Raw genomic sequence first — 26,448 nt, 5'->3', positions numbered from 1 at the left:
CACATGCTTTATGAAAGTTTTACATGAAATAGCCCCCTGCCCTCATCTCCTACTGCTCTCCCCCGCACTCACTTTGCTCCAGCTACCCGAGCCTATTCGCAGTTATTCAAGTATGCTAAGTGAAATAAGAGACAGAGGAAGACCAAGACTGTATGGCATCACTTATATGTGGAATCTAAAAAATACAGCAACCTAGTGAATAGAACAAAAATGAAGCAGACTCAGGTGTAGAGGACACATTACTGGGGAAAGAGAGGGGAGCAGGGGGAGGGGTATAAGAGCTTCAAACTATTAGGTATAAAACAAGCTAGGATACAATACAAGGATATATTGTCCAACAGAGGGAATTTAGCCAATATTTTATAATAACTACAGATGGAGCCGAACCTTTAAAAACTGTGAATCACTGTATTATTTACTTGCAACTTGCATAATATTGTATAGCAACTACGCTTCAATGAAAAAAAAATATACCAGGATGTTCTTACCCCAAGGGCTTTTTGATGTCCTGTTTCTTCAGCCAAATATTCCCTCAGATATCTGGTTTGCTAAACTGACCACTCAGTTCGAAACTACAGCTCTCCTAGAACTAGGTGTCTTCTCTTCCTTTCTCTCCTCCCAGCCCTCCTTCCCTCTTTTTCTTTTCCAGAAAGAATCATACTGTGTTGCCTCCAGAGGCAGCCTAAGATTTGTTTCTGCTCCAGATGTTTTGGTCATCCTGAGAGGTATTTTCCTCCCTGAAGCCAGTTTCTCTGAGGTCAGTTCTTGGGCCTCGTTCAGGTCCACTGGTTCTCTGCCTTCTGAGTCAGCACCATGACATCAGCAGGTGTTTCCAGATACAAACAAGACTTCCTAACCCAGTAGTTAAACTGAGAGCTGTGTCTGTCTCCCACAACAGGAATGTCAGGGGCAGGTGGTCCAGGACCTTACATTACTCAGCGGTGTCTGGAGATTCAGGAGCCTTTTATCCCGCTTTTTAACCACCCTGTGTTTACCCTCGAAGCCATCATATTGTTACTGATTGTCTGTGCATGGAGTTCCCTGTTTCAGGCAGGCAAAATAAAAAGATGGAAGGTGGAGTTCCTGCTGTGGCTCAGTGATTAAAAAAAAAAAAAAAAAAAAAACCCTGACTAGTAGCCACACGTATGAGGGTTCGATCCCTGGCTTTGCTCAGTGGGTGAAGGATCGGGCATTGCCATGAGCTATGGTGTAGGTCACAGACACAGCTCGGATCCCACGCTTCTGTGGCTGTGGTAGAGGCTGGTGGCTGCAGCTCTGAAGTGACCCCTAGCCTGGGAACTTCCATATGCTGCAGGTGTGGCCCTAAAAAGACAAAAAACAAAAACAAACAAAACAAAACAAAAAAGGAAGAAAAATTTTCAAAAAAAGATGGAAAGAGTAAAAAAGCCAAAGATCAGGGGTTTTACTAAGTAGAAAGGATTGTCTTCTACAGGTTGAACGTCGGAACTTGCTGACTTTCAACTCCTCTTTAACCTACAACAATGGCAATTTTGTATGTCTGACCTGAGATTTGGGACAGAACCCCTCTCCCAGAGTCCTCCACCTACATTTCATTGATCAAAACTATGTCACCTGGACACTCTCAGCCCCCAAGCAGAGTAGGAGAAAGAGGTGGTATGAGCCCATGGGGAAGCCAGTCCTGTGCCCACCAGCCACAGTTTGGCTCTTCCTGACTTGCTTCTCATCTAAGACTCTATTCAGTCTCCCAGCTCTGGGCCTCCTCCCCAGAGCCTCTGTTTCTGGGTGGCCGCCAAGCCTTTGCAGAACTGGGAATCCTCAATTCTTTACTGAATTCCTTCTCCACACTTGGAGAGCTTCTAAGACCACATGAAGAATTTGGGTCTGCTTTGTGATGTCTGCAGATCTTGGGGAATTACATTTCAGGAGAGGGGGCAGGTGATGACAAAAATCTCAAATCCTCTGTTCAAGTAAACGATGCTGCCATTTTTCTTCCGCATGTCTGCTGTGCTGGCACTGCTGGTGAACTGTAGAACTGAACATCTAAATGTTCATATGTATTATTTAACTTCATCCTCATAGCAAGCCTTTGGCTTTTTCTTCTATCACGATCTTACACATGAGGCTCAGAAAGGTTAACGCCAAGGCTCTTTAGTTAGCAAGTGGCAGGGCCTCTATTCAGAGCCAGGTCTGTCTCATTCCAAAGCCTCTGCGTGATCCATTACATTAAACTGCTTCTAAGTAGAGCTTTCCCAGGGCAGTCATTTCCCACTATATATAGGACCCTTTGAGTCACTCTGAGTATTTCTTAATGGGGCTGACAACACAGGGAAGCTTAATAGTCTCTAGGCAGTCACTCCCACAGTTAGAGCTGCTGAATGCTCCCCGATTCTTTGTCTTTCAATCCCCCACCTAGCCCCTTGCTCACACATGGATCTGGATTTGTGTAAATGTCAGAAAGCATGTCTAGATGGAAGGATAGTCTAGGAAGTAGGAAGAACATAAGCCAAAGCGAGCAAATATAGCTCCAGGAGAGGGCGTAATTCAGCTTGTTTAGAGCATAGATGAGCAGACCAAGCTTAGAAGGTCAGGTTCACAGTATACCATTAGGACGTTGACTACCAGACAGATGAATTTGAACTTTCTTCTGTCTGCTCTGGTTATAGTTATGCATTAAAGGTTTGGGCACAGGAGCTTTAAATTACACGTTGTATTTTGTGCTGCAATTAAAAAAAAAAATAAAAGGAGCTTGAAAAGTGACTTGAGTACCAAGCAGACATGATAAGCCCACTGTAGGAATTATGAAAAGATGTTTGAGAGTTCCCTGCCCTTTTCTGTCATATTTTTCGTCCAAGATAACAATGAGATTTATAGTTTGTGCGTTAAAAGAACTGTTTGCCTGTGAACAGACAAAAGATCAGCTATTCCTAAACTCAATTTCTCTAATAAAAGTTGTTTCTACTTATATTAAATAATAAATGACCTTAAGCACCTCTCAATTCCATAGTGAAATGGTTCCTAAATTGTAAACCATTCACATAGAAATGGAAAGAGTATTAGGGCTTCCTCGTCTAGAATGGCATGGTCATACTTCGGAATAGAATTTTTTTAAAAGAAACACATTGAAGAATATTGAAGAAGTTAAGTGACTCACTTATAAAATTGAGAAGAAGGCATGCAAGGAACTCGGCCAGACTGCGTAAGGTGGTGGTTTTTATGTGTCCAAGCAGTACCACATTATCGAGGTGGCACAGAACACGGTACATCCATCTGTGAATCAGAAATACGTGAGTCACAAACACGACATGAAGAGCCCTTTTGATGACTGAAACTGATGTTTTGGTTTGACTGGGTAATTTAACAGTAAGTTAGCATAATTGAGTATTAAAGAAGAAATCCATGTTGAGAGAATTGTTTGTGAAGAGATAAAACAAGGAAATGGGATTATTGACAGAACTGGAAAAAAAAAATTTAGGAGATGTCTCCATCAAATAAATCAGCCCTTCAAATGACTTGTTTACCTGTTTGTGAGTGAGTCAGTCAGAGCATGAGGACATAGGAGAAGCAATTGAATAGGATGCTGTGCCAATGTGTTTCCTCAATACTTAAATTTGGAGGTAATGATTATTGCTATTATTGGAAAGGTGGGTTTGTAAAGTAACGATGTCCTTTCCAAAATAAGAGTCACTGAATAGGAGTTGATCTCTGAAGAGGAAAATGAATTCACATTGGATAAAAATGAAATCATCTCTACCCACTTCAAAACACTGATCCTATAGCCCTCCTTTGAAAGCATTGCTCTGGGAAGGGAAGCTGAAGCCTGTCACAGCAATGTAGGGCTCTCATTTTCCATGTAAGGGTTGGGTGTGAGTTAAAAGGATCCTCATGGTTCCCCAAAGAGACGGTGCTGGTGAGCCGCCCCCCCCCCCACCATAAGCCTGACTGGCCCCACCTTACCTTGGCTTTGGGAAAGGAAAAGAGGGGCTGCTCACCCTGATAAAGGCAAGCTGTGACCTGCTCATAGGCATTTGGTTTAAATTACAGGAAGATTTAATTTCCAAAAATAATGGCAAAGAACAGCAAAGCCTGAAGACTTTGCTTGAGCTCTAATAGAATCATGATACCATTTATTTTTGGAACACTGACGTTTCTGAAACTCTTCAGATGCAAAATCAATGCTAAGTAGTTTTTTAGAAAATTGGATGCATTTTACGTAAAACCACCACCAGCGCTAGAGACAGCGATGCATAAAAGCCGCACAGACAGTGTCTTGAATACACTGGAAAGCACAGTCTGGGCTTCTCTCTGGAAGCACCTGGCATCCGCACCACATTTTCAAACATTTATCTTTTAAGTTGTCTCTGCTCCTCTTGATGTTTCCAGCTTTGTTTAGTTAGTGAACCTCTTAGCCTTTCATCATACTTTTCTTATAATCATCAGTGTTTTAAACTCAATAGTGAGTCATTGGTGAATAGATATTTTATACCATGATAAGAGCAATGATAAAATCACATAGGAAATGAGTGTAGGTAAAGAAAACATGGCCATGAGCTGAGTCCAGGGACTCTCCAATATATAGGGTTTGGGAAGAGATTAAAAACCTAGGCAAATCTTGTACAGCAGAAATTGGCAAAAGATTATAAATCAACTGTATTTTCATAAAAAACCACAACAAAGCAAACTGTATTTTCATAAAAAAAAAACACAACAAAGTCAATGAAATAGGAAGAAAAGCAGAAGATGCTATTTTGAAAGTCAAAGAGAAAGATTATGTCAGATGTTCCCAATACCTTGAGAAAGACGGTGCCTGAGAGTTCATTGGGTTGAAAGAGATGTAAGACACTGAGGATCTTGACAGAAGAGATCTCCTATGAGGTGCTATGGACCAAGCCTCAATCCTGGTGTGTTAGGAAGAAACACAGATGTTGAGGAAATGGAGATACTTAGTACAGGCAACTTGTGGGAGAGTTTTGCTTTAAAAAGACTGTGAAAGAATGAGGCAATAAATAATAGGTGGAGGGTCACATGTGGAAATCACAAGTTGAAGAAAAATCTTTAGGTATGAAAACTTTAAAAAACTCATGTTTTAAAGGGTCCACTTTGGACACATAGACATTCATGACATCATCATTGCATTCAAGGTAATGAACATGTCCATCAAACCAAAAGTTTTCCTTTGCAACCCCTCCTCCTGCCCCTCTGTGACTCCTTCCCCAAGAAACTATAGATATTCTTTGTCACTAGAGATTCGTTTTGTTTTCAAGTATTTCACATAAATGGAACTATACAATGTATATGCCTTCATTCACTCAGAATAATTAGTTTGGGATTAATTCATGTTGTTGCAGGTATTGATAGTTCATTCTTTTTATTGCTAAGTGGCATTGCAAGTACAGCTATTTTATAATTTGTCCATTCACCTGTAACATCTAGACTGTTTTTAGTTTTTACTATAACAAAGCAGCCAGGAATACCTAACACAGACAATCATATCATCTATGAATAGAAACAATTTTACTTCTTCTTTTCCAGGGTAGATGCTTTTATATCCTTGCCTTGCTTTATTTACTGATTAGAACCTCCACTAAAATCCTGAGTAGAGGTGATGAGAACAGACATTATTTTTTCTAATTTTAAGGGGAAAAATTCAGTATTTCACTTTTAAGTATGATTTTAGAAATAGCTTTTTTTTTTCGGTCCTTTTTTTTGTGATTTCTTGGGCTGCTCCCGCGGCGTATGGAGGTTCCTAGGCTAGGGGTCTAATTGGAGCTGTAGTCACGGGCCTATGCCAGAGCCACAGCAATGCGGGATCCCAGCCAAATCTGCAATCTACACCACAGCTCACGACAACACCGGATTGTTAACCCACTGAGCAAGGCCAGGGATCGAACCTGCAACCTCATGGCTCCTAGTAGGATTCATTAACTACTGAGCCATGACAGGAACTCCAGAAATAGCTTTTTCATAGATTTTCTTTACCTAGTAAAGACATTTCCCTTCTATGATGAGTTTTCTGGAAGTTTTTTTTTTTTTAATTATTAGGAATAGATGTTTACTTTTATTGAATTTTTCCTGCATCTACTAAGATGATCATATGCTTTTATTTTCAGGTATCCCCTTCATATATTATTGGATTCAATTTGCTATAATTTTGTTAGGAATTTTTGTGGTTGTATTCATGGGGGAGATTATCTATTGTTTACTTGGGCTATCTTTGTCTAATTTTAGTATCGGAAAAATGCTGACCTTATTCTATGAGTTGGGAAGTATTATTCCTTTCTCTTCAAATTTCTGAAAGAGTGTGTAGAATTAATATTATTGTGTCTTTAACTTTCTGGCAAGATTCACCAGGGAAGCTATCTGGGCTCGTGGTTTTCTTTACGTGAATGTATTAAACATTAAAATTCAGTTTCTGTAATAGATACAGACCAGTTTACATTATATTTTTCTTCCTGAGTAAGCTTTGGTAGTTGTTTTTTATATTTTGCCAAGACCAGCTTAGCAGGATGGGGCTGAAGAACGGGTGCTGTGAAACTTAAGGAAAAAAAGTTAACATAAAACAAGACACAGAGACATTTATCTTAAGTAAAGGTGGGAACTGGGGGACTCAAGGTCTCAGGGACCAAGAGCCCTGCCTCAAGAAACCACACCGTTTTTATTGTGATCTTGAGGATGACATCAAGTGAGGAGGGGGTTGTAGGCGCAGGATATAGGTTTTTTAAAGTTATTTTAAAAGTCACATAGCCGGTTGCTGATTAAGCTTTTATTCTGACCTTTAGGCATTTAACAATCATTAGCATTTGAGGAAGCTTAGAGTCAGCTATCTATGCATAGCATCTAGAGAATCACCATTGGCTTCTGCAGACAGTGTGCCCATCTGCAGCAACCAGGAATGCCTAGGTTTGCACCTCGGTTCTCCTTGCTAATGCATATCCTGCTAAGGACCCCTCATAAACCCCTTGGGGCCATGACGCTCATCTTCCTCTTATTCTGTAGAGGACCTATCATGCTTGTGCAAACGGCATGCCAATCTGCAGGTCCGGTGTGCCTAGACCAACGCATTAGGTCCTCATTCAGCTGACCCTATGAATAGTTATGCCTTTAGGTCTTTGTTCTTAAGCTTAAGTCATTCACCAGCACTGCGCCTGTTTTTCAAGCAGGAAGATGGGGCAAAGTAAAGCAGGACAAGATGGAGTTTTCAGCAAAGAGGCTAAGAAAATATTGTAGAAACATGTCTCTTGACAATATTTCAAGAAATGTATCCATTTTTTCTATTGTCAAATTTGTTGACATAAAGTTGTTCACAGTATTCCCTTATTATCTTTATAATATTTTTAGAATCTGTACTGATGCTTCTCATTGCTAATATTGTTAATATGCATAGTCTCTATTTTTTTTCCTGGTGAATCTGATTGGAAGTTTGTCAGTTTTAGTGGTGACACAAAGAACATATTTTGGCTTCATTGATTCTCTCACTCCCCTTGTCCATTTTATTTCTGCTGTTATCTTTCTTACCCCTCCCCACTCCTTCTGCTTCTGCTGGATTTCATTTGCTCTTGTTTCTCCTAGCTTCTTAATCCAGAAGCTGAGGTCATTTATATTATTCTTTTCTGATAAAAGCTTTTAGTGCTATAGATTTCCCTATAAGTACTGCTTTAGCTGCCTCCCAGAGATTTTGAATGTTTGTATTTTTATTCTTATTCAATGAAAAATACTTTCCATTGATGGACATTTGGCTTGTTTCCATGTCTTGGCTACTGTGAATAGTGCTGCAATGAACATATGTGTACATGTGTCTTTTTCAAGGAAAGCTTTGTCCGGATATATGCCCAGGAGTGGGATTCCTAGGTCATATGGTAGTTCTATGTATGGTTTTCTAAGGTACCTCCATACTTTCTCCATAGTGGTTGTGACAATTTACATTCCCACCAACAGTACAGAAGGGTTCCCTTTTCTCCACACCCCCTCCAACATTTGTTATTTGTGGACTTAATTATGATGGCCAATCTGACTGGTGTGAGATGATATCTCATGGTAGTTTTGATTTTTATTTCTCTAATAGTCAGTGATGTTGAGCATTTTTTCATGTGCTCGTTGGCCATCTGTATATCTTCCTTGGAGAAATGTCTATTCAGGTCTTTTGCCCATTTTTCAATTGTGTTGTTGGCTTTTTTGCTGTTGAGTTGTATAAGTTGTTTGTATATTTTAGAAATTAAGCACTTGTCAGTTGCATCATTTGAAACTATTTTCTTCCATTCTGTAAGTTGTCTTTTTGTTTTCTTTTTGGTTTGATGATTGGATTAGGAGATGTGGTATGTATACACGATGGAATACTATTCAGCCATAGAAAGGAACAAAATAATCCATTTGCAGTAACATGCATGGAACTAGACACTCTCATACTGAGTGAGGTAAGTCAGAAAGAGAAAGACAAATACCATATGATATCACATATATCTGGAATCTAATATATGGCACAAATGAACCTTTCCACAGAAAAGAAAATCATGCACTTGGAGAACAGACTTGTGGTTGCCAAGAGGGAAGGGGAGGGAGTGGGGGATTGTGAGCTTGGGGTTAATAGGTGCAGACTACTGCCTTTGGAATGGATTAGCAATGAAATCCTGCTGTGTAGCACTGGGAACTATGTCTAGTCACTTATGATGGAGCATGATAATGTGAGAAAAAAAAATGTATACATGTATGTGTAACTGGGTCACCATGCTATACAGTAGGAAAAAAAATGTATTGGGAAAATAACAATTGAAAATTTTAAATACAATTAAAAATAACTAACTAAATAAATACTTTCTATTTCTCTTTTGATTTTATCTTTAACTCCTGAGTTATTTAGAGTGCTTAGTTCCAAATATATGGAACTTTACTAGAGATCTTTCTGTTATGATTTTGAATTTAATTTACTCTGACCAGAAAACATACTTTGTATGACTTGGATTTTTAAAAACTTAGAGACTTGTTTTATGGCCTACAATATTATCTATCTTGGTAACTATTCCAGGTACAGTTGAAGAGAATGTGTATTTAGCTGTTGTTAGGTGTAGTTCTCTATCAGTCAATTAGGTCTCATTGCTAGTGTTGTCCAAATCTTCTGTATCTTTATTGGGCTTGCATTTGTTGTATCAGTTATTGAGACTTTAACTGTGGATTTTTTATTGTTCCTTTTTTGTATAATGTATTTTGAAACCCTATTTTAGGCACAGCAATTGTTAGAATTGTTATATACTCTTTACAAATTATCTCCTTTGTCAGTACGAAATGCTCCTCTTTTATCTTAGTAATATTCCTTACTTTAAATCTACTTGTTTTTATATTCATATGCTCATTCTATATTTCTTTGGATTAGTGTTATCATGGTATATTTCTTTTCATTCCTTTTCCCTTTAACTTATTTGTGTCTTTGTATTAAAAGTGGTTTGTTATAGGGCTTTCCTGTTGTGGCTCCATGGTAATGAGCCCAACTAGTATCCCTGAGGAAACAGGTTCAATCATGGCCCTGCCCAGTGGGTTAAGGATCTGGCATTGCTGTTAGCTATGGTGTAGTTGCAGACATGACTTGGACCTGGTGTTGCTGTGATGGTGGTGTAGGCTGGCAGCTGCAGCTCTCATTTGACCCCTAGCCTGGGAACTTCCATATGCTATGGGTGCAGCCCTAAAAAGACAAAAAAATAAAAAAATAAAAGTGATTTATTATAGGAGGCAGCTTATAATTGAGTCATGCTCTTTTATCCATCTTGCAAATGCCTCTTTTAATTGTGGTCCTAAGACCATTTACATTTAAAGAGATTGTTAACCTGGTCAGGTTTAAAGTTGCTGTATTGGAGTTCCTGGCGTGGCTCAGTGGAGGCGAATCCGACTAGGAACCATGAGGAGGCAGGTTCGATCCCCGACCTCGCTCAGTGGGTTAAGGATCCAAAGTTGCTGTGAGATGTGGTGTAGGTTGTAGATGCGGCTTGGATCCCGCGTTGCTGTGGCTGTGGTGTAGACCAGCAGCTGCAGCTCCGATTCGACCCCTAGCCTGGGAACCTCTATATGCTGCAGGTGCAGCCCTAAAAAAAGACCAAAAAAAAGATAAAAATAAAAATAAAGTTGCTGTATTGCTATTAGTTTCCTATTTGTCCTGTCTGTTCATTACATGCTTCCCCCCCACCCTTTTTTTTCCTGCTGTTTTGGATAATTAAGTGTTTTGTGCTTTCATTTCATTTTCTTAGGTATAGCTCTTCGTTTTAAAAAGTTTAGTGGTTACTTTAGGGATTTTAGTGTAAAATTTGGCTTACCACAGTCTGCCTTCAAGCAGTGCATATAGTATGCATATAGTATAGTAACTTTTCAACAACATATCTCCATTTCTCCCATCTTTGCCTTTTGTTTTACTTCTACGTGTGTTAGAAATATCACAATACATTATTATTTTTGCTTCTCAGTCAATTATATTTTTCAGATATTTTAATAAGAAGCAAAAAACCCCCTTCAATTCATTGTGTAGATTCAGATTTCCATCTGGTATTATTTTCCTTCTGCCTAAGGGATTTCCTTTACTATTTCTTTTACTTCAAGTCTGCTGTTGGTGAATTCCTTCAAATTTTATATGTCTAGTGGAAATCTTTTTGTTTGCTATTTTTAACTTGTGGGTTGGTTTGTTTTAGATATAAATCTTTACAGTTTGACTATTTGTTGATGTGCAAAATGTAAAATGATGGTACAGGAGTGAATAAAGTAGCACAGTCTATGAATGGGCAGAGTTTAGAACAGAAGGCTGGCTTTATTTTTTTTAATTAATTAATTTATTTATTTATTTATTTATTTTTTGTCTTTTTGCTATCTCTTGGACTGATCCCGTGGCATATGGAGGTTCCCAGGCTAGGGGTCTAATTGGAACTGTAGCCACCGGCCCATGCCAGAGCCACAGCAACGTGGGATCCGAGCCGCATCTGCAACCTACACCACAGCTCACGGCAACGCCGGATCCTTAACCCACTGAGCAAGGGCAGGGACCGAACCCGCAACCTCATGGTTCCTAGTCAGATTCGTTAACCACTGCGCCACGATGGGAACTCCATGAAGGCTGGCTTTAGATATAATCATGGAAAATTACTGATGGTAACAAGAGGAAAGCCTGAGCAGATAATTATCAATGTGAGTTGATTGGATTTGTTAATGGTTCCAATCAAATTGGGTTTAAAACCAAGATCCACCATTCAATAGATGAGTGGTCTTCAGCAAAGTATTTAACCCCTTCGACCCTCAGTTTTCACATCCATAGGATCAAGTTAACACCTTCCCCACAGAGTGATTATAGCAATGAAATGAGTTAGCTGCTTTCAAGTGCTTAACAAGTGGCCCAGAATATAGTGAGTATTCTATACCTGTGAGGAAAAAAAAAAATGTGTTACTTTTCTTAGCTTATCGCCCATGTCTGCAACTTCATTTTTCCACCTCTGCTTTCTCTTATCTTCCTCCCCTCACTCTTCCTTCCTTTCCAAAAGAACATATTTAAAACTCAAATGCCAGGCTGTCTGCAGGTGCAGTGTTCAAGACTGATAAAATTTGAGGCCAGATGTTAACTGAGGTAAACACTATTAAGTGCCCTGTAGACCGGAGGTTGAGGCAATGATTTCCAATTTTATGATTATTATTTGAGTTAATAGCATACCATACTGCCACTTCTTCTACCCCCTTTCCTCCACCAAAAAGGAGATATACAGTCTATTTGTTCTCTAAAGAGTATAATTTTTGAAATACAAAGTTCTTGAAACGTTAAATAATGGCATTTCACAAACTTAAGACTGGAAATGCAACCTCAATACAGACCTCAACTCCTACTTGAAGATCTCTCTTAAAGGTCAATGACTTGTGAAGTTTGATCTCAAAACTGGTCTCATTTTATGAAATAAGCCCAGAGTAATAATCACAAAAAATATTTCAAACCTGTAACAAGGTTTTAAACTGATATTTTAAATATGAGCTTCCTAAGGATTAGTATGGGAGCTTTGCCAATGACAGGAAATCAATAAATGAGTCCTTCTCCTAATGAAGAAGTGTTTAAAAAAAAAAGCAATAAATTGGATCTGCTATGAATCAGTGTATTGATTGTTGGTGTTTAATATACTCACACATTCATTTATTCATTCATTAATTCGTTGAACAGATATTGGTTCAGGACAGGCAATGTGTCCCAGGCACACTTCCAAGCAGTGGTTAATACATTGGTACATACAACAGATGACCCTTGAGGAACTTGGAGTTTTATGTACAAGGAAGACAGTTTCAAAAATAATAAGCATACAAATAGATGTAGCAAAAAGTTTTAATACGTAGTACGATGGAAAGGGAGAAGGAGTTTTTAGTAGGTGACTTAATCCAAGGCTTAACGAATGAGAAAAAGGCAGCCATACAAACAGTAGAGAAGAGAGTAAGCAGAGAGTAGCCTGCATTCATTCACTCAACAAATATTTATTCAGCACTTTCTATAAGCCAGGAACTGTTTGAAGCAAAGAAAACATACCAGTGAACAAAACACATGTGCAAAATTGCTGAGATGGGAAAGGATTTAGCTTGTTTCTAGAATGGAAAGGAAGCCCTTGAAGCTGAATCATATTGAGCAGAGGTGAGTGTGGTATATGATGAGGTTGGAGGAGTGGCAGGGGCTGTATTATATAGGGATTTGTAATCCAGGTACGCAGTTTGGATTTTATGCTAAATGCAATAACATGATTTGCTGTTTGTGTGAAGAGACTGCTCTTGCTGTGATATGGAGAAGGATGTGGAGGACGGAGGGAGAGTGGAAGCCAGGAGACTCATAGGATGGCTACTCGAGTTCAAATGAGATTTTAGTGCCCTGAAACAGTGGTGGCAGCAGAGATGGAGTGTACAGTTTTGATGTAGGAGAGATAGGACTTTTTGGCCAACTGAAAAAGAGGAAGGGGATTGAGGAAGGATGTAAAATCATGGGTGATTCATCTGAACAGATGGCGGCTCCATTTAACACAGTGAGAGAGACAGGGTAAGTGGAGGGAAGGTAGTGAGAGTTGCTGGGGGAGGTTTGGGATAAAGAGTAAAAGAAATTTAAGCTTGATGTTCCAAGATTTAAACAATTAAGTCAATACAGACGGGAAATGCAGTGTCTCGTGGTTTTAACATGTCCTCCATCACTGAAGTATATATAGATATGCTAAATGACCATTTATCTACAATATTTAGCTATGGATTTCAAGCAGAATTCTGCAGCATTTCCAGGTAGTATGTGCGAACTTAGGAAAGAATGCAATGATTTCTTGAAATCATCATTGGTTGAGTAAGAAATGATTTTTCCCAGGTCAGTGTCATTTTTCTCAAAGGTAATTTCTCTTGGCTTTGAGCTACTGGAAGTTGGCAGTGTATTTCTTAATAAAGATTTTATTGAATTCATAGATTTTATTATTGGCCGGGCTACCAAACTTACAATGAGAGGATTCATATCTTAAGAGACCTTTTGAATATCTTTTTTAAAGGCTATTTTAGCTTTTTTTTTATTATTATGATAACATTTTAGGAAAAGTAGAGAGTGTAGGCAGAAAAATATTGAGCTCGTAGGATAATCTGTACATCCAAAGTGCAGCTAGGGCAGCAGCAACACAAAGTAGTTAAGTTCTCAACTTTGTAGTAAGTTTTCTCCCTCCAACCCCCCTGCTTTATAAAGTCTCCATACAGAACACATGCCCACAAATAATTATTCTCATCTAGGAGACCCCTAACTTTCCTGGGAGTCACTGTCCTATAGAAAGTGAGCTACTGTGAAGAGTTGTCCTATGTCTTAGAGGTTTAGCAGATGAAAATTTGACGGTGGATTTGTAAAATTTCAGCCATTATTAGAAAACACAGGGAAACATACATTTTATAACATTCCTATTTCTGAAAAATAGTTTTACCTAGAAATAGATGGGCAGAGTACTTTGTAAACATGTTAGAAATAATATTCTTACAATTTATGAGGTAGGATTGTTTATATTTGGTCCCATTTTTCTTGTGCATCAAATCATATAACATAGGACTAACCCAATGTGAAGTTATTACAAGACCATTAAAATATGCTCCTAAGCATTTGAAATGAATGTATTTTTAAATTAGGTATCGGTGTTACGCTTTTTGTTTATGCGTTTCTTTAGGGAAATGTTGACACTTGAGAAAGGATCTCAAATAACAAACTAAAGAACTTGCAACATAGAGTCCTTAACCAAAGGAACATCAAGAGGACTATTCATGGCATTTTGATCCCTGACGCCATTAACTCTAAGGGATGAGGATGATCATTGCCAAGTAGGATCATTTGACTTCTTCTTGGGCTTAGTGCCCTGTGGAGGGTGTTCCAGCCCTTCTCTGCAGGTGGTATTTGGTAGAAAATCCCTGGTTCTTCCTTATGGAGTTGGTTTTTAGGGGGTAATCACAGCAGAGGGCAGGAGATGGCTGCATGTTCCCATACCACTTACATTCCTTTTTGTCGGAGAAGTACATCTGTACTGCCTGTGATGGGTATGAGAGAAGCTAAAATAAGATTCCTGGTCTCAGATCATTTATTCCCTCATTTTTTTTACTTATCAGACTGAGTACCTCTGACAGGCTTGACCTTTAGCAAGGGAATAGATAATACGAAAAAAAGGTTCTGTATCTTTGAGGAATATGGCCCTTTGAGTGCAGACTAGAACACTAGCAATTATGCTGGACAAGTGCTATGTTAGAGATACAGCAATTGATAGATATCAATACAGAGATAACCATTCGAGACAATGGAGCAGCTAACTCAGCTCAGAAAGTGGGGGGAATTAAATCACTAGCTTAATAAATGGTACCACATTCAAACCAAAATATCACTTGACCCAATTAATTTTTTATTGGAGTATAGTTGATTTACAATGTCATGTTCATTTCTGCTGTGCAAGAAGTTGATTCCGCTATAGGCATATATATATTCTTTGTTTGTATTCGTTTTCATTATGGTTTATCACAGGATAGTGAATACAGTTCCCTGAGCTATACAGTAGGACCTCGTTGTTTATCCATTCTACATATAATAGAATATATTATATCCCAAACTCCCACTCCATTCCTCTCCCACCCCCTTTTCCTCCTTGGCAACCACAAATCTGTTCTTTATGTCTGAGTCTATTTCTGTTTTGTAGATAAGTTCATTTGTTCATATTTTAGATTCTACATATAAGTGATATCATATGGTATTTGTCTTAGACTTTCTGACTTACATCACTTGGTATAATAATCTCTAGGTCTGTCCATGTTGCTGCCAATGACAATATTTCATTCTTATTTATGGCTGAGTAATATTCCATTGGATATGTGAATCACATCTTCTTTAGTCACTCATCTGTGGACATGTAGGGTTGTTTCCATGTCTTGGCTTGTGAATAGTGCTGCTATGAACATTGGGGGGAGGGCATATATCTTTCTGAATTATGGTTTTGTCTGATATACACCCAAGAGTGGGATTTCTGGATCATAGGGCAGCTCTCTTTTTAGTTTTTTTTGAGGAAACCCCAGACTGTTTTCCATAGTGGCTACACCAATTTACATTCCCACCAACAGTGTAGGAGAATTCCCTTTTCTCCGCCCCCCTCCCCAGCATATGTTATTTGTAGACTTTTTAATGATGGCCATTCTGACCAGAGTTAGGTGGTAGCTCATGGTAGTTTAGCTTTGCATTTCTCTGATGATTAGTGATGTTCAGCATCTTTTCATGTGACTGTGGGCCATCTCTATGTCTTCTTTGGAGAAATATCATTGGTCCAATTATTTGGTTTAGAATGATATGGAAATGGAGATTGGAAGGAACCCAAAGACAAAGATTACTACTACCTCTATCAGTCTCAACTCATACGACACCACCTGAAGAATATGGGTGGTGTGCCAGGCAATTGACAGTCCACGAGAGTGTACAGAGTGGGCCTGCTGGCCACCCAGGCTAGAAACATTCTTCTCCGTACCTGTCTCTACCTTACTACAATGCTTTATTTTCTCCATAGCATTTATCACTTTCTGAAAGTATCTCATTTGATTTATTTACTGTCCATCCCCCCCAGCCCTCAAAGACCTTGTCTGTCTTATACATTGCTTAATTCTCAGGCCCAGAACAGGGTCTTGGAGGGTTTTTTTTATTATTTTTGTTTGTTTGATTGTATTTGACCATGGCATGCAGCGGCTTGATGTGGGATCTCAGTTCCCAGACCAGGGATTAAACCCAGCTGCAGTGGTAAAAGCCCTGAGTCCTAACCACTAGGCCATCGGGGGACTCCCCAACTGTCTTGTTTCATACCTGGTGCTAATAAACATTTGTGGCATGAATGGGTTATCATGAACAACCTTAAACCACATTCAGGCACACTTGAGAACCACTCTTGCTTCTTATTCCAAAATCCCCATAAAGTGTTCAATCTCCGAGGCTCCTCAGAGATCTCCTGATTCATTCATTATTCATTTCAGTGGGGAAAGACTAAGGTGTGTGTGTGGGTGGGGCAGCAGATAGGGAGTCCCTGTTTCATGTCAGTTATTCCCCATGGAGCAGGAGCTAGAGGCCCGAGCTCCGGAATCCCAAGGCTCGGGCATTACCCTGCTGCCTGTGGTTAAACCTCTCTGTGGGGAAAGCAGTTTTGAATTACTGCTGTGATGTGATTTTCAAAATCCCTAGGAAAAAAAGGAAAGCAGTGGGAAGCTGTTTCTGGAATTCAGATGAGCTGAATGTCATAGTTCTCCTTCTTACTCTATGGGACAGAAGTCAAGACTTTGGCATTGGATTCTTAGGGCAAAAACTGAGATATTCTGCTGTAACTGTGGTCAGAGGAGGTCTGCCTGCTTTCGGCATTCTATAGCATGCAGACTGTGATTTTGCACAGGTAAGTCCTTCCCTAGAAATTAGGACCAGCTGCACCCTATGGCCATTAATTATATAAAGATGGGTCACTGTCATTGAAGGTAAAAATGCATGCCCCTGTGTAGCTTCCTCATCTGCAGGGACCAGGCAGCACACTGGGGTGGTGACCAGTATATGTATGTAAGGGCATGGTTATGTTTATCAAAATGATAAGCAAGAGTTTGAAGATGTTAGTTTCTGAGTGTAATTGAGGGAAATATGTTCCAACGGAACTTGAAAGAAACACAGCATTTTTTTTCCCCCCAAATATACCACCACCCCAACACACACACACACTCCATATACAAACATACACCTTATGATAGACAGAAAGTTCTCCAAAGCCAAAATTCCTGGCATCCTGCAGGGAGGATAAGAAAAGGAACCTATTCACTCCTTTGGGGACTCTTCTGAGGGCTTTATCTGCTAGAGGTTTTAATCCAAATAGAAATATTTTAGAGTTCCCGTTGTGACTCAGTGGAAACAAATCTGACTAGCAATCCATAAGGACACAGGTTCGATCCCTGGCCTCGCTCAGTGGGTTAAGGATCCGGCATTGCTGTGAGCTGTGGTGTAGGTCGCAGACGCAGCTCGGATCCCGCGTTACTGTGGCTCTGGTGTAGGCCAACACCTGCAGCTCCGATTGGACCCCTAGCCTGGGAACCTCCATGTGCCATGGCTGTGGCCCTAAAAAGACAAAAAAAATATATATATATATATATTTATATATATATATTATAAATATATATATATATATTTTATAAATATATATATATATATATATAGGTCTTTTTATCAGATGAGAAATATTAAGCTGGTGGGTATTTGTTGGATGTCTTCTAGCATGACACTCAGTCCTAGGCCCTGAGAATACAAAATGAATAAGGTTTAGTCCCTGCTTCAAGGTCAGTCTAGCGGCATGAAAGAGATAAGTAAACAGAGAAATACAGTCTAGCATTGTAGATTCTGGGATCAAAAAGGGTCTGTGGGGCATGGAAGAGTGGATCCTGGGTGCAGATTGCAGGATGGGATTAAAAGAGGTCACATTTGAGGAGTTCCCATTGTGGCTCTGTGGGTTAAGGACTAGAGTTTTCTCTGCAAGGATGGAGGTTCAGTCCCTGGCCTTGGATCTGGTGTTGCCACAAGCTGTGGCATAGTTCACAGATGCGGTTCTGATCCAGTGTTGCTGTGGCTGTGGTGTAGGCCAGCAGTTGTAACTCCTATTCGACCCCTAGCTTGGGAACTTCCATATGCTGCAGGTATGGTCATAAAAAAAAAGAAAAAGAAAAAGAAAAAAAGAGGTCACACCTGAGAATTTTGCAAATGAAGTTTTACATTTGGAAACCTCAGTTTTCTCCTTTTTGAAATGCGGAGGAGAGAATCAGCCCAGAGTGGTGAGAATTCAGCGATGTGGATGATACTCAATGAGTCAATTTTTAAGAAAGAAAAGCAAAGTTGAGACCATGGCACACACTCTCCAAGTGGTGCTGAGCCATTCTGCTGACCTGGGAGTTTAAGCCCCTTCTGGAGACTCTGCCATCTTTTCAGTGGGGCTGCTTGTGAGAATAAGCCAGAGCCGTACCTAGAGAAGGACTGAGTTGTCAAGAAAAGGCTCCCCTGATTCAGAAATGAATGATTCCTAAGATGTTGCTTCATGCGTCTTTGTTACAGAAATTGGGGTATGTGCAGGTAATTGGGGATCAGGAAACAACCACCCTGGGAAAAATTGCAGGCAATTCTATAACCACCTGGCTTAGCTTGAATTCTTGAAAGTAGAGCTTCTCTTGGCTTAATAAAAGGTTTCATCTACACCTTGTGGTTCTGTTCTTTATCCCTGATTTTTCCTCCCAGGCTTAGGAATAAGGTTTCAGTCCTGTTTCTCCCTCTAAGATTGGCAAGTAGCCCTACCTGCTCTGGGTAGGAGGCTGGGCAGTGCAGCCTGGGGAAGCGGTAGCTGCCGTCTGCCACCTGCTGGTGCCCTCTCAGCCCCCGTGCAGGGCTGGCTTTGCATGGATTCCAGGGAATGGAAACCGTCAGGAGAGAAAGTGGGGCACAGAATGTGCCTACTTTAATTAAAAAGAAAGAGACGAGAAGATAGCAAACAGAAATTGGTATAGGAGGGCTTTTTCCATCATGGAGGTTTGTGAAAAGATCACCATCTCAAACATTAGTGATTTTTCTCTGTTCGGGGTGGACACAGTAGCGCTTTGAATTTTTTTTCTTCTTTTTTTTTTTTTGTCTTTTTTAGGGCTGCACCCAAGGCATATGGAGGTTCCCAGGCTAGGGGTCCAATTGGAGCTGTAGCCGCTGGCCTACAGCCACAGCAAGGTGGGATCCAAGCCATGTCTGCAACCTACTATGCCACAGCTCCCGGCAACACCAGATCCTTAACCCACTAAGCGAGGCCAGGGATTGAACCAGAGTCCCCATGGATGCTAGTCAGGTTCATTTAACCACTGAGCCACAACAAGAACTCCCTGAATTTATTTTTTATTTTTGCTTTTAGATTCTTGCCTTGCAAAGCTTATTAAGTAAGTTAAGGCCACATCTCTCTAGTCTCTTGGAGGAAACAGCAGAAACCCATGCCAGCAGGGATGGAGATGAGGGTAGGGCAACAGGAAGAGGAAAGGCAAAGGGGAAAGATTTCATAGTGAATATCAGTATTTTTTTCATTGGTTCAGCCAACATTTTTGAAGATCTAGTCCTTACAGGGCTCTGATCCAGATGCCTGGGATACAAAAGTGAGTAGGATTGGTTCCCTTCTCTTTTGGAGATAAGAATCTATGGGGGAGGGGGCAGCTAAATAAATGGAGAACTAAATAAATGGAGAATTAAGTACAGATCACAAAAACTGTGATCCAGTACTGCTGTAAAGGAGTCTAGGGAGGCACAGAAGAGGAGGATGTATCTCAGTTGAACTGGTAGCTGCAATGTTAGAAAATACTTACTGGAGGAGGTGACACGAGCTGAATTTGAAAAGAGTGACTTATCAGAGACAGTGGCGAGAAGGGCAGTTCAGTTACAGGGAGCAGGACCTCTCACACATAGCATGACCTGCTACTGTCGCTGCCTCTCGGAGCTGAGAACTCTAGATACAGAGCAGGAGAAATTTGTTAAAATATTAGGTCTTAGTCTGGGGTTAATAGATGCAGACTCTTGCCTTTGGAGTGGATAAGCAATGAGATCCTGCTGTGTGGCACAGGGAGCTATGTCTAGTCACTTGTGATGGAGCATGATCCTGTGAGAAAAAAGAATTGTGTGTGTGTGTGTGTGACTGGGTCACTTTGCTGTACAGTAGAAAGTTGACAGAACACTGTAAACCAATTATAACAGAAAAAAATAAAAGTCATTAAAAAATATATTAGGTCTCAGACAACAAGCAATTGATTCAGCCCAGGGGCATCTGCCGAGGGAGGCAGCATACAGAATCCTGGATGTGAGAGAGAGGCCTGGAGGGAGCTGGGAGTGTCACTGGCCCTAGAAAAAAAGACCGCTTTTAATACTGTTTCAGTCCATCTGCTGGCAATGGGCAGGTTCCATCCAATATTCAGAAATTCGTGCATGGCACCCTCTCTTTATCTGAAACTTCTGAGCGACCTCACTTAAATATCGAAGAAACTATAAGCTCAAAGGTATCAGTTACAGTGTTATTTAACACCATAAATGTGATGGCCAGTAATAGAGAAGATGCTGAAGGAAGCTTGTAGAGCATGGGGTTGGAAAATGAGAATTTTGGAAACTGTGCACTACGTGAAAAAAACTTGTGAAAAAAATCAAAATTCAAGCCTGCAGGGAAAATATTCTGAAGGAAAATCTTATACGGCTGATTTTTCTCTCTTATCTATATTTTAGGTAACACTTGCTTTTACAATATTTTTTCTTCCTTTTTTCTGCCCCATTGATGGCATACGGAAGTTCCTGGGGCAGGGATCAAACCCAACCACCGCTACAACCTCTGCCACAGCTGCCACAGAGCTGGATCCTGAAGCCACTGTGCCACAGCGTGAACTCCAACCATAAAACTTTTTATGATAAAGAAGGGTAAAGGTGAAATGTGTCTCCTGATTAAGGCAGAGGCCAAAATGACTCTAAGTAAAGAATGACCCATTTAGATGTTTGTTTCTGACATTTCGGATTCCGGTTTCCCCCTAATTGTGTTTCACTTTGTGTGGTACATTCGTTTTGCTTGTTACGTCTGTCTCCATCCCCCCCCCCCTTGCCCACACCCCTCTTCCCACCCTGGATCTGTGGGACGTATTGTGATGTCTGCCCGCTAATTTTGCTGTGACTGGGGCTGGTGTCTGGTTGGTGATTCATGTTTGTTCCTAAGTTGTGTATCTGTGTTGGTTGCTTTGAACCAGCGCCCCAGGGAATATGGAAGGCCATTTGTCTCCCCGAGACCGCTTCTTTGCACCAGGGAATTCTTCCTTGGCTGCTTCTGAATTCCAGCAAGCTCTCCCGTGAGTCTAGGCAGAGTGAAAAAGAAAGAAGAAAAAAACCCCATACAGCACAAAACAAAGGAAAGCAGCATGTAGAGGGTTTTAGTGTCTGGGTCCAGTCCCTGCTTACCTGGCACAACCAAGCCTCCCGGGTACCAACTCTAGGGGCAGGACGCCTTGCGACATCTACATTAAGGGTGGCACTTATGATTTACTTTCTGCCCACGAGGAATGCCTGAAGCATGAAAGAGGGCAGAGTGAGCCCTTGTGGAAACCCTCAGTGGAAAAACTTCTGAGAGTTTGGTAGGCAGACCCACTTGGCACCTCTTCTAAGATTTTAGCACAGATTCACACAGCAGTGATATTCATAAGGTTTAATGACTGGTCCTGCCTGGACACTGACCAATTAAATAGACACAGGCCACTGAGCTGAAGCTAGAAGCCCCCTGCTGTACCAGACATCAACCCTTTAGTTACTGGATAACCAGGAAGTCCAGCCGCTCCTGGAGGGTTTACCGAAGTGTTTTGATGGTTTAATACCCAGGAAGGATGTACAGATAGATACCAAATGAATCACAGCGTGACTACTCATGAAATTTCAAAACTTATGCTCACTTTACCCAGCCCCATCTTCACCTTTTTTAAAATGATTTTTATTTTTTCCATTAGAGTTGGTTTACAGTGTTCTGCTAATTTTCTATGGTACAGCAAAGGGACCCAGTGACACATATATATATATATATATATATTCTTTTTCTCACATTCCCCTCCATCATGCTCCATCACACATGACTAGATATAGTTCCCAGTGTTATACATTCTCACCTTTTCAGAGCTTGCCCTCTTTAGCCTTAAGAAGAGTTCGGAGCCCGCGTCAGAACCTACTATTTCTACAGGCTCTGGGTGGCTCAAAGGAATCCTTATCCATGAAGGAGCTCGTTCTTTTGTTCAACGACTAGTGTAGATCTCACCCAGGACAAGTTGGCAAGTGAGCTTGCATTATGTTTTCACGTGCTGCAGTGGATTTGCCTTACAGCGTAGCTGTCCCTTGGCTCAGGCTGGCAAACAGGCCTAAATATGTGAGTGCTGGCCCACCGACAGTCTCTGAAAGACAGCCTCATCCTAGACCAGGATCCTGCTGTGAAAATCCATCCGAAGTACCATAGAAGCTCAAGTACATGTATTGGATTGTTATGGCTCTTCCTTGTCCTTTTAACCAGAGAGTCTCACTTACTCCTTCCTATCAGACACCCGGAGTTTGTGGGTTGGCTAAAAGCAACTTCTCAGACTGGTCTCCGGGAAGCAGTATAATCCTGAATTCCGTCATTTCTTCTTGCCCTCTTTCAGCGAAACCTACTGCTCCAGGGTCATGTGCTACCTCCCCTGTCTTCATTCAAGATAACAGCTAAGGTTACGCATAATCTGTTTTGAGCGGATGAATTTCATTTGAATGTAAAGATTGAAGAGCAAGTGCCCTCAGTTTCCCAGGGAGCCCTTCGGGGGTTCTGTGATTACAGAAGTCTGGGGGCATAGGGGACCGAGTGGCAGGCCTTGAGTCTTCTGCTTCCCACTCTGCAAGGTCCTAGCCTGTGACTTTGAGCAAAGGTATTTCACATCTCTCAAAGCTTCATTTTCCTCAAAGGCAGAGGGGGATCCTACTATATACATCTCAGGGTTGTGATGAAGGGGAAATGGAATAATAAATCAGAAAGCAACTTGTAAATTAAAGAAATATATGCCGCATCCACCCCCAAGAGCACAGGCTGTAAGAACAAGGGAACGAAAAGAACCATGAATGTAGAAGTAAATTGTGGCCGCTGGCAGCTGGATGCCTCTAAGGACCACTCGCATGGTCCAGCTTGAAAAAGAGAGCACACCCAGCCCCGCATCCCCAACCCATTTCTGCAGCGCTGTAGCCCAAGAGCAGTGAGTGGTCTAGAGAAATGTGGGGTTGCTGTCAGTCTGAACCTAAGGGAGGTTGTGCATGCAGGCAAAATGTACAGGGGATGATGGAGAGTGTTGCAATGCAAGGGTGATGCCTGCCGTGTCACCAGGACCGGGAGAGAGAAAACAACAGACCAGAGGTCTACCCCTTCCACCTGTGTGTTCACTGCTCAGAGCTTGGTCAGATAGTTCTGGACTTGAGGGTACCCCTCCAGAATGAGGGAGAGTGACCAAAAATCTCAATGGCACGCCTCTGCCAGAGGCCGTGGCGGTCTCCTCCTTCGGAGAGAAAGCTCTGCAGCCTTTAGGGGCGACTGGGCAATAGGAGGTTAATTAAGCCATGTTCTGGGCTTCAACTTGCATATGAATATTAAGTCTCAGGCCGAGCCGTCTGTCAATGTCTTCAGGATCGCACTTCATTCCTGAAACTTTCAGAAATGTGCACACGGTGTCTCTAATGAGACTGTGATCATTATTTATGGCAGGAAGAAGTCTCCCAGCTAGGAAGCCTCATTCAAGTGATAGCTGAGTGTCTGACACTTAGAACTGTGTGCGATGGTGTATCTGGAGTTGCTTATTATCACGAAGTTATTTTATGAATTTGTCAAAGTTGATCATGCCACTCCAAGGCCAGGGGGCTTTGCCCCGGGGGTCAGATCCTGACCCCACTATGTGCTATCGACGGAACTTCTCTGGGACCATTTCCTTTATACGAAATGAGAATGGGTATGCCTGCACGTCAGAGCTGTTTGGAGACTAAACTTTCTATGAAGTGCGAGGTGCTACATACAGGGCCCGGCAGGCGTTGGTTCCCATGTGTGTGTGTCACATGCCTTCTCCTGTGGTTCTCATGGGACCTGCTTTCTGTTTCTCTTTAAGCTTTGATGTGGAAAATGGCCCTTCCCCAGGTCGGAGCCCGCTGGACCCCCAGGCCAGCTCTTCCTCTGGGCTGGTGCTTCACGCCACCTTTCCCGGGCACAGCCAGCGCCGAGAATCCTTTCTCTACCGATCAGACAGCGACTATGACTTGTCACCAAAGGCAATGTCGAGAAACTCTTCACTTCCCAGCGAGCAGTAAGTATGTCTGGCTCCCAGTCTCACACGTACCTCATCTTTAACCCCTTCACACCCGAGCAGCCACACGGTTCCCCTTTAACCCATGGGAAGGAGGGAGGAGAAGAATGCAGGTGAGTGGAGGTGACCGTGCTGACCACCTCAGGGACAGTCATGCTGCCCTGCGTGAAAAAGATGTAGCCAGGGCCCCCAAGCATGTGGAAAACCTCAGGCACAGGGTTTGGCTTCTTTCTGTTATTGATACTTGGAAAAAAAATTGGTTTTTATTCTGCTTCATTTCCTGAACTGCCAAATCGTTTACGGCAGGAAAACCTTAGCACATTTTGCAAATCACCCTCCAACTTTCAGCAGGATGTGCCGTTTGCATGAGGCCGCAGCCGAGAAGGAAAATGGTGGTTGGTGACACGCATCTTCTCTGAATGGCCTTTGCTGGGTGACATTTAATAAGCGGCTGTCTAGCCACATGTCTGTATCCTTTCTCTGGATCCTTCACACAATGCCCGTTTGTTGCCTGGCTTGTAGGTGAGACATAGCACACTCCACCGCCCTATTAAGCACGGCTGATGTTTCTGTTTTGCCGCTGTTAATTGTAGATCTCTAATTTTTATTTAAAGAACAATGACTGGATTGTGTTACTAGTTTATTAAGTTTCTGACACCAAATAAAAGTGGATGCTGGAATTTGGGCCTTAAAAGGTTTCTGGGCACACGTACAATTGTTTTTAAAATCATATGTTATAAAAATATCAGTAGCTCCCTAAAGGATCCAGCCTGGAAAATTCCACCGGGCTCTCTTCTGTTGTTGGAAAGGATGCTGAAAACTGCCACCCTCTTATGAAAGGGTCAGGGGTCATTTTAAAGCCACCAATAAGAAAATAGTCCCCAGGGCATTTCCATCGCTAATTTTAAGAGACATACCCCCAACCCTAAAATATTTCAATCATTGACCCAAATTCATGTATTCACTCATTTGGCAAATATTTACCGAATCTCTCCTGTGTGCCATGCCGTGAGCCAGGCTCTGGGCGGAAGAGATGAACAGAACAGTGGAAAAAAATCACAGATGAGTTAAAAACAGATAGGATTCTCAAAAAGGTTGCATGCTCTCAGGGAGGTTACAGTTCAGTAAGAAAGAGAAGAGGAATATTCTGCTACGGTTAGTGAGGGCTTATCCAGGGCCCCTGTTCATGTGTTCTCTCTTTTAATCTTTACAACAGTCCTGTCAGGAACGAGCCATTGTTACCTCCATTCTATAGGGGATGAAACGGAGACTCTGCAAAACTGAGGAACCTGCCCCAACTTTGGACTCTCTGCTGTGCTTTATCCCTTGAAGTAGCTAAGACAGACCATAGGCAAAACGTTTGAACTCTATTTGCCTATGTTCTTAAAGCTGCAATGTAGAATCCCTGTGATCCAGTAGAAAGCATGAGTGCAGAGGGGAGGGAACCACTTTCCTGGAGATCATTTAGAAGCAAGGACGTTTCTGACCAAGTGTGGGATGGGGTCTTTGACAGCACATCTACTTGGAATTTTGTCTCTTCCACCAAAACAAACCCCCTAGCGGGAGAGCACAGGAGACGTGGCAAGCTGGAAGTAATTAGAGCCTCGTTCTCATAATGTTTCAGGGGTGAAAGGCTAGCTTTGGGAAGTGGTTACAGTTCCCCCAGCCTCAGGACAAACAGCCTGATGCGTCTCAGGGTCAGGCAGAGGCTTCCCAGGAGGTTCTCACAAAATTTCAGATGAACCTCTGGGGATTTCTTACTTAGAATCACAAAGTAATGAGAAAGAGAATGTATATGTGTGTATGACGGGGTCACTGTGCTGTAGGGCAGCAATTGACAGAACACTGTAAATCAACTATACTTTAATAAAAATCCAAAAAAGAAATTATGAACTTGAGGAGACCTTCAAGGTCACAGGCCAACTCAGTTTATAGCGGTAGAAACAGACATCTAGTTCTGAATGACTTTGCATTCAGGGTCTCTAATACTAAGAGTTACCCTCTTTGCAAGTTTACCAACCCGCAAAACTTCCCCCCTAACTTAAGAACCTACATCATGTTTCCACCTTTAGACTTAGGCAAGTTAAATGTAAGTTTACT

At 41.4% G+C, this 26,448-nt stretch overlaps 1 protein-coding gene across 2 annotated transcripts in view; it reads left to right on the top strand.

The window, feature by feature from the left end:
* The window catches only part of PDE4B (phosphodiesterase 4B), a 382,092-nt gene that overhangs the window by 224,672 nt on the left and 130,972 nt on the right, over positions 1–26,448 (top strand). Inside the window, exons 1-2 of one of the 2 annotated variants that reach the window (XM_047788751.1) lie at positions 12,549–12,604; positions 24,154–24,348. In XM_047788751.1, the coding sequence (XP_047644707.1) occupies positions 12,564–12,604; positions 24,154–24,348 (236 nt within the window). In that variant the 5' untranslated portion in view covers positions 12,549–12,563. Of the gene's footprint in view, positions 1–12,548; positions 12,605–24,153; positions 24,349–26,448 lie in introns of those variants that run through there. The other variant, XM_047788750.1, reaches the window with a different exon arrangement.

The sequence above is a fragment of the Phacochoerus africanus genome, chromosome 8, assembly GCF_016906955.1.
Source record: "Phacochoerus africanus isolate WHEZ1 chromosome 8, ROS_Pafr_v1, whole genome shotgun sequence".
NCBI lineage: Eukaryota > Metazoa > Chordata > Mammalia > Artiodactyla > Suidae > Phacochoerus > Phacochoerus africanus.
This window is presented reverse-complemented; position numbering and strand designations above follow the sequence as displayed.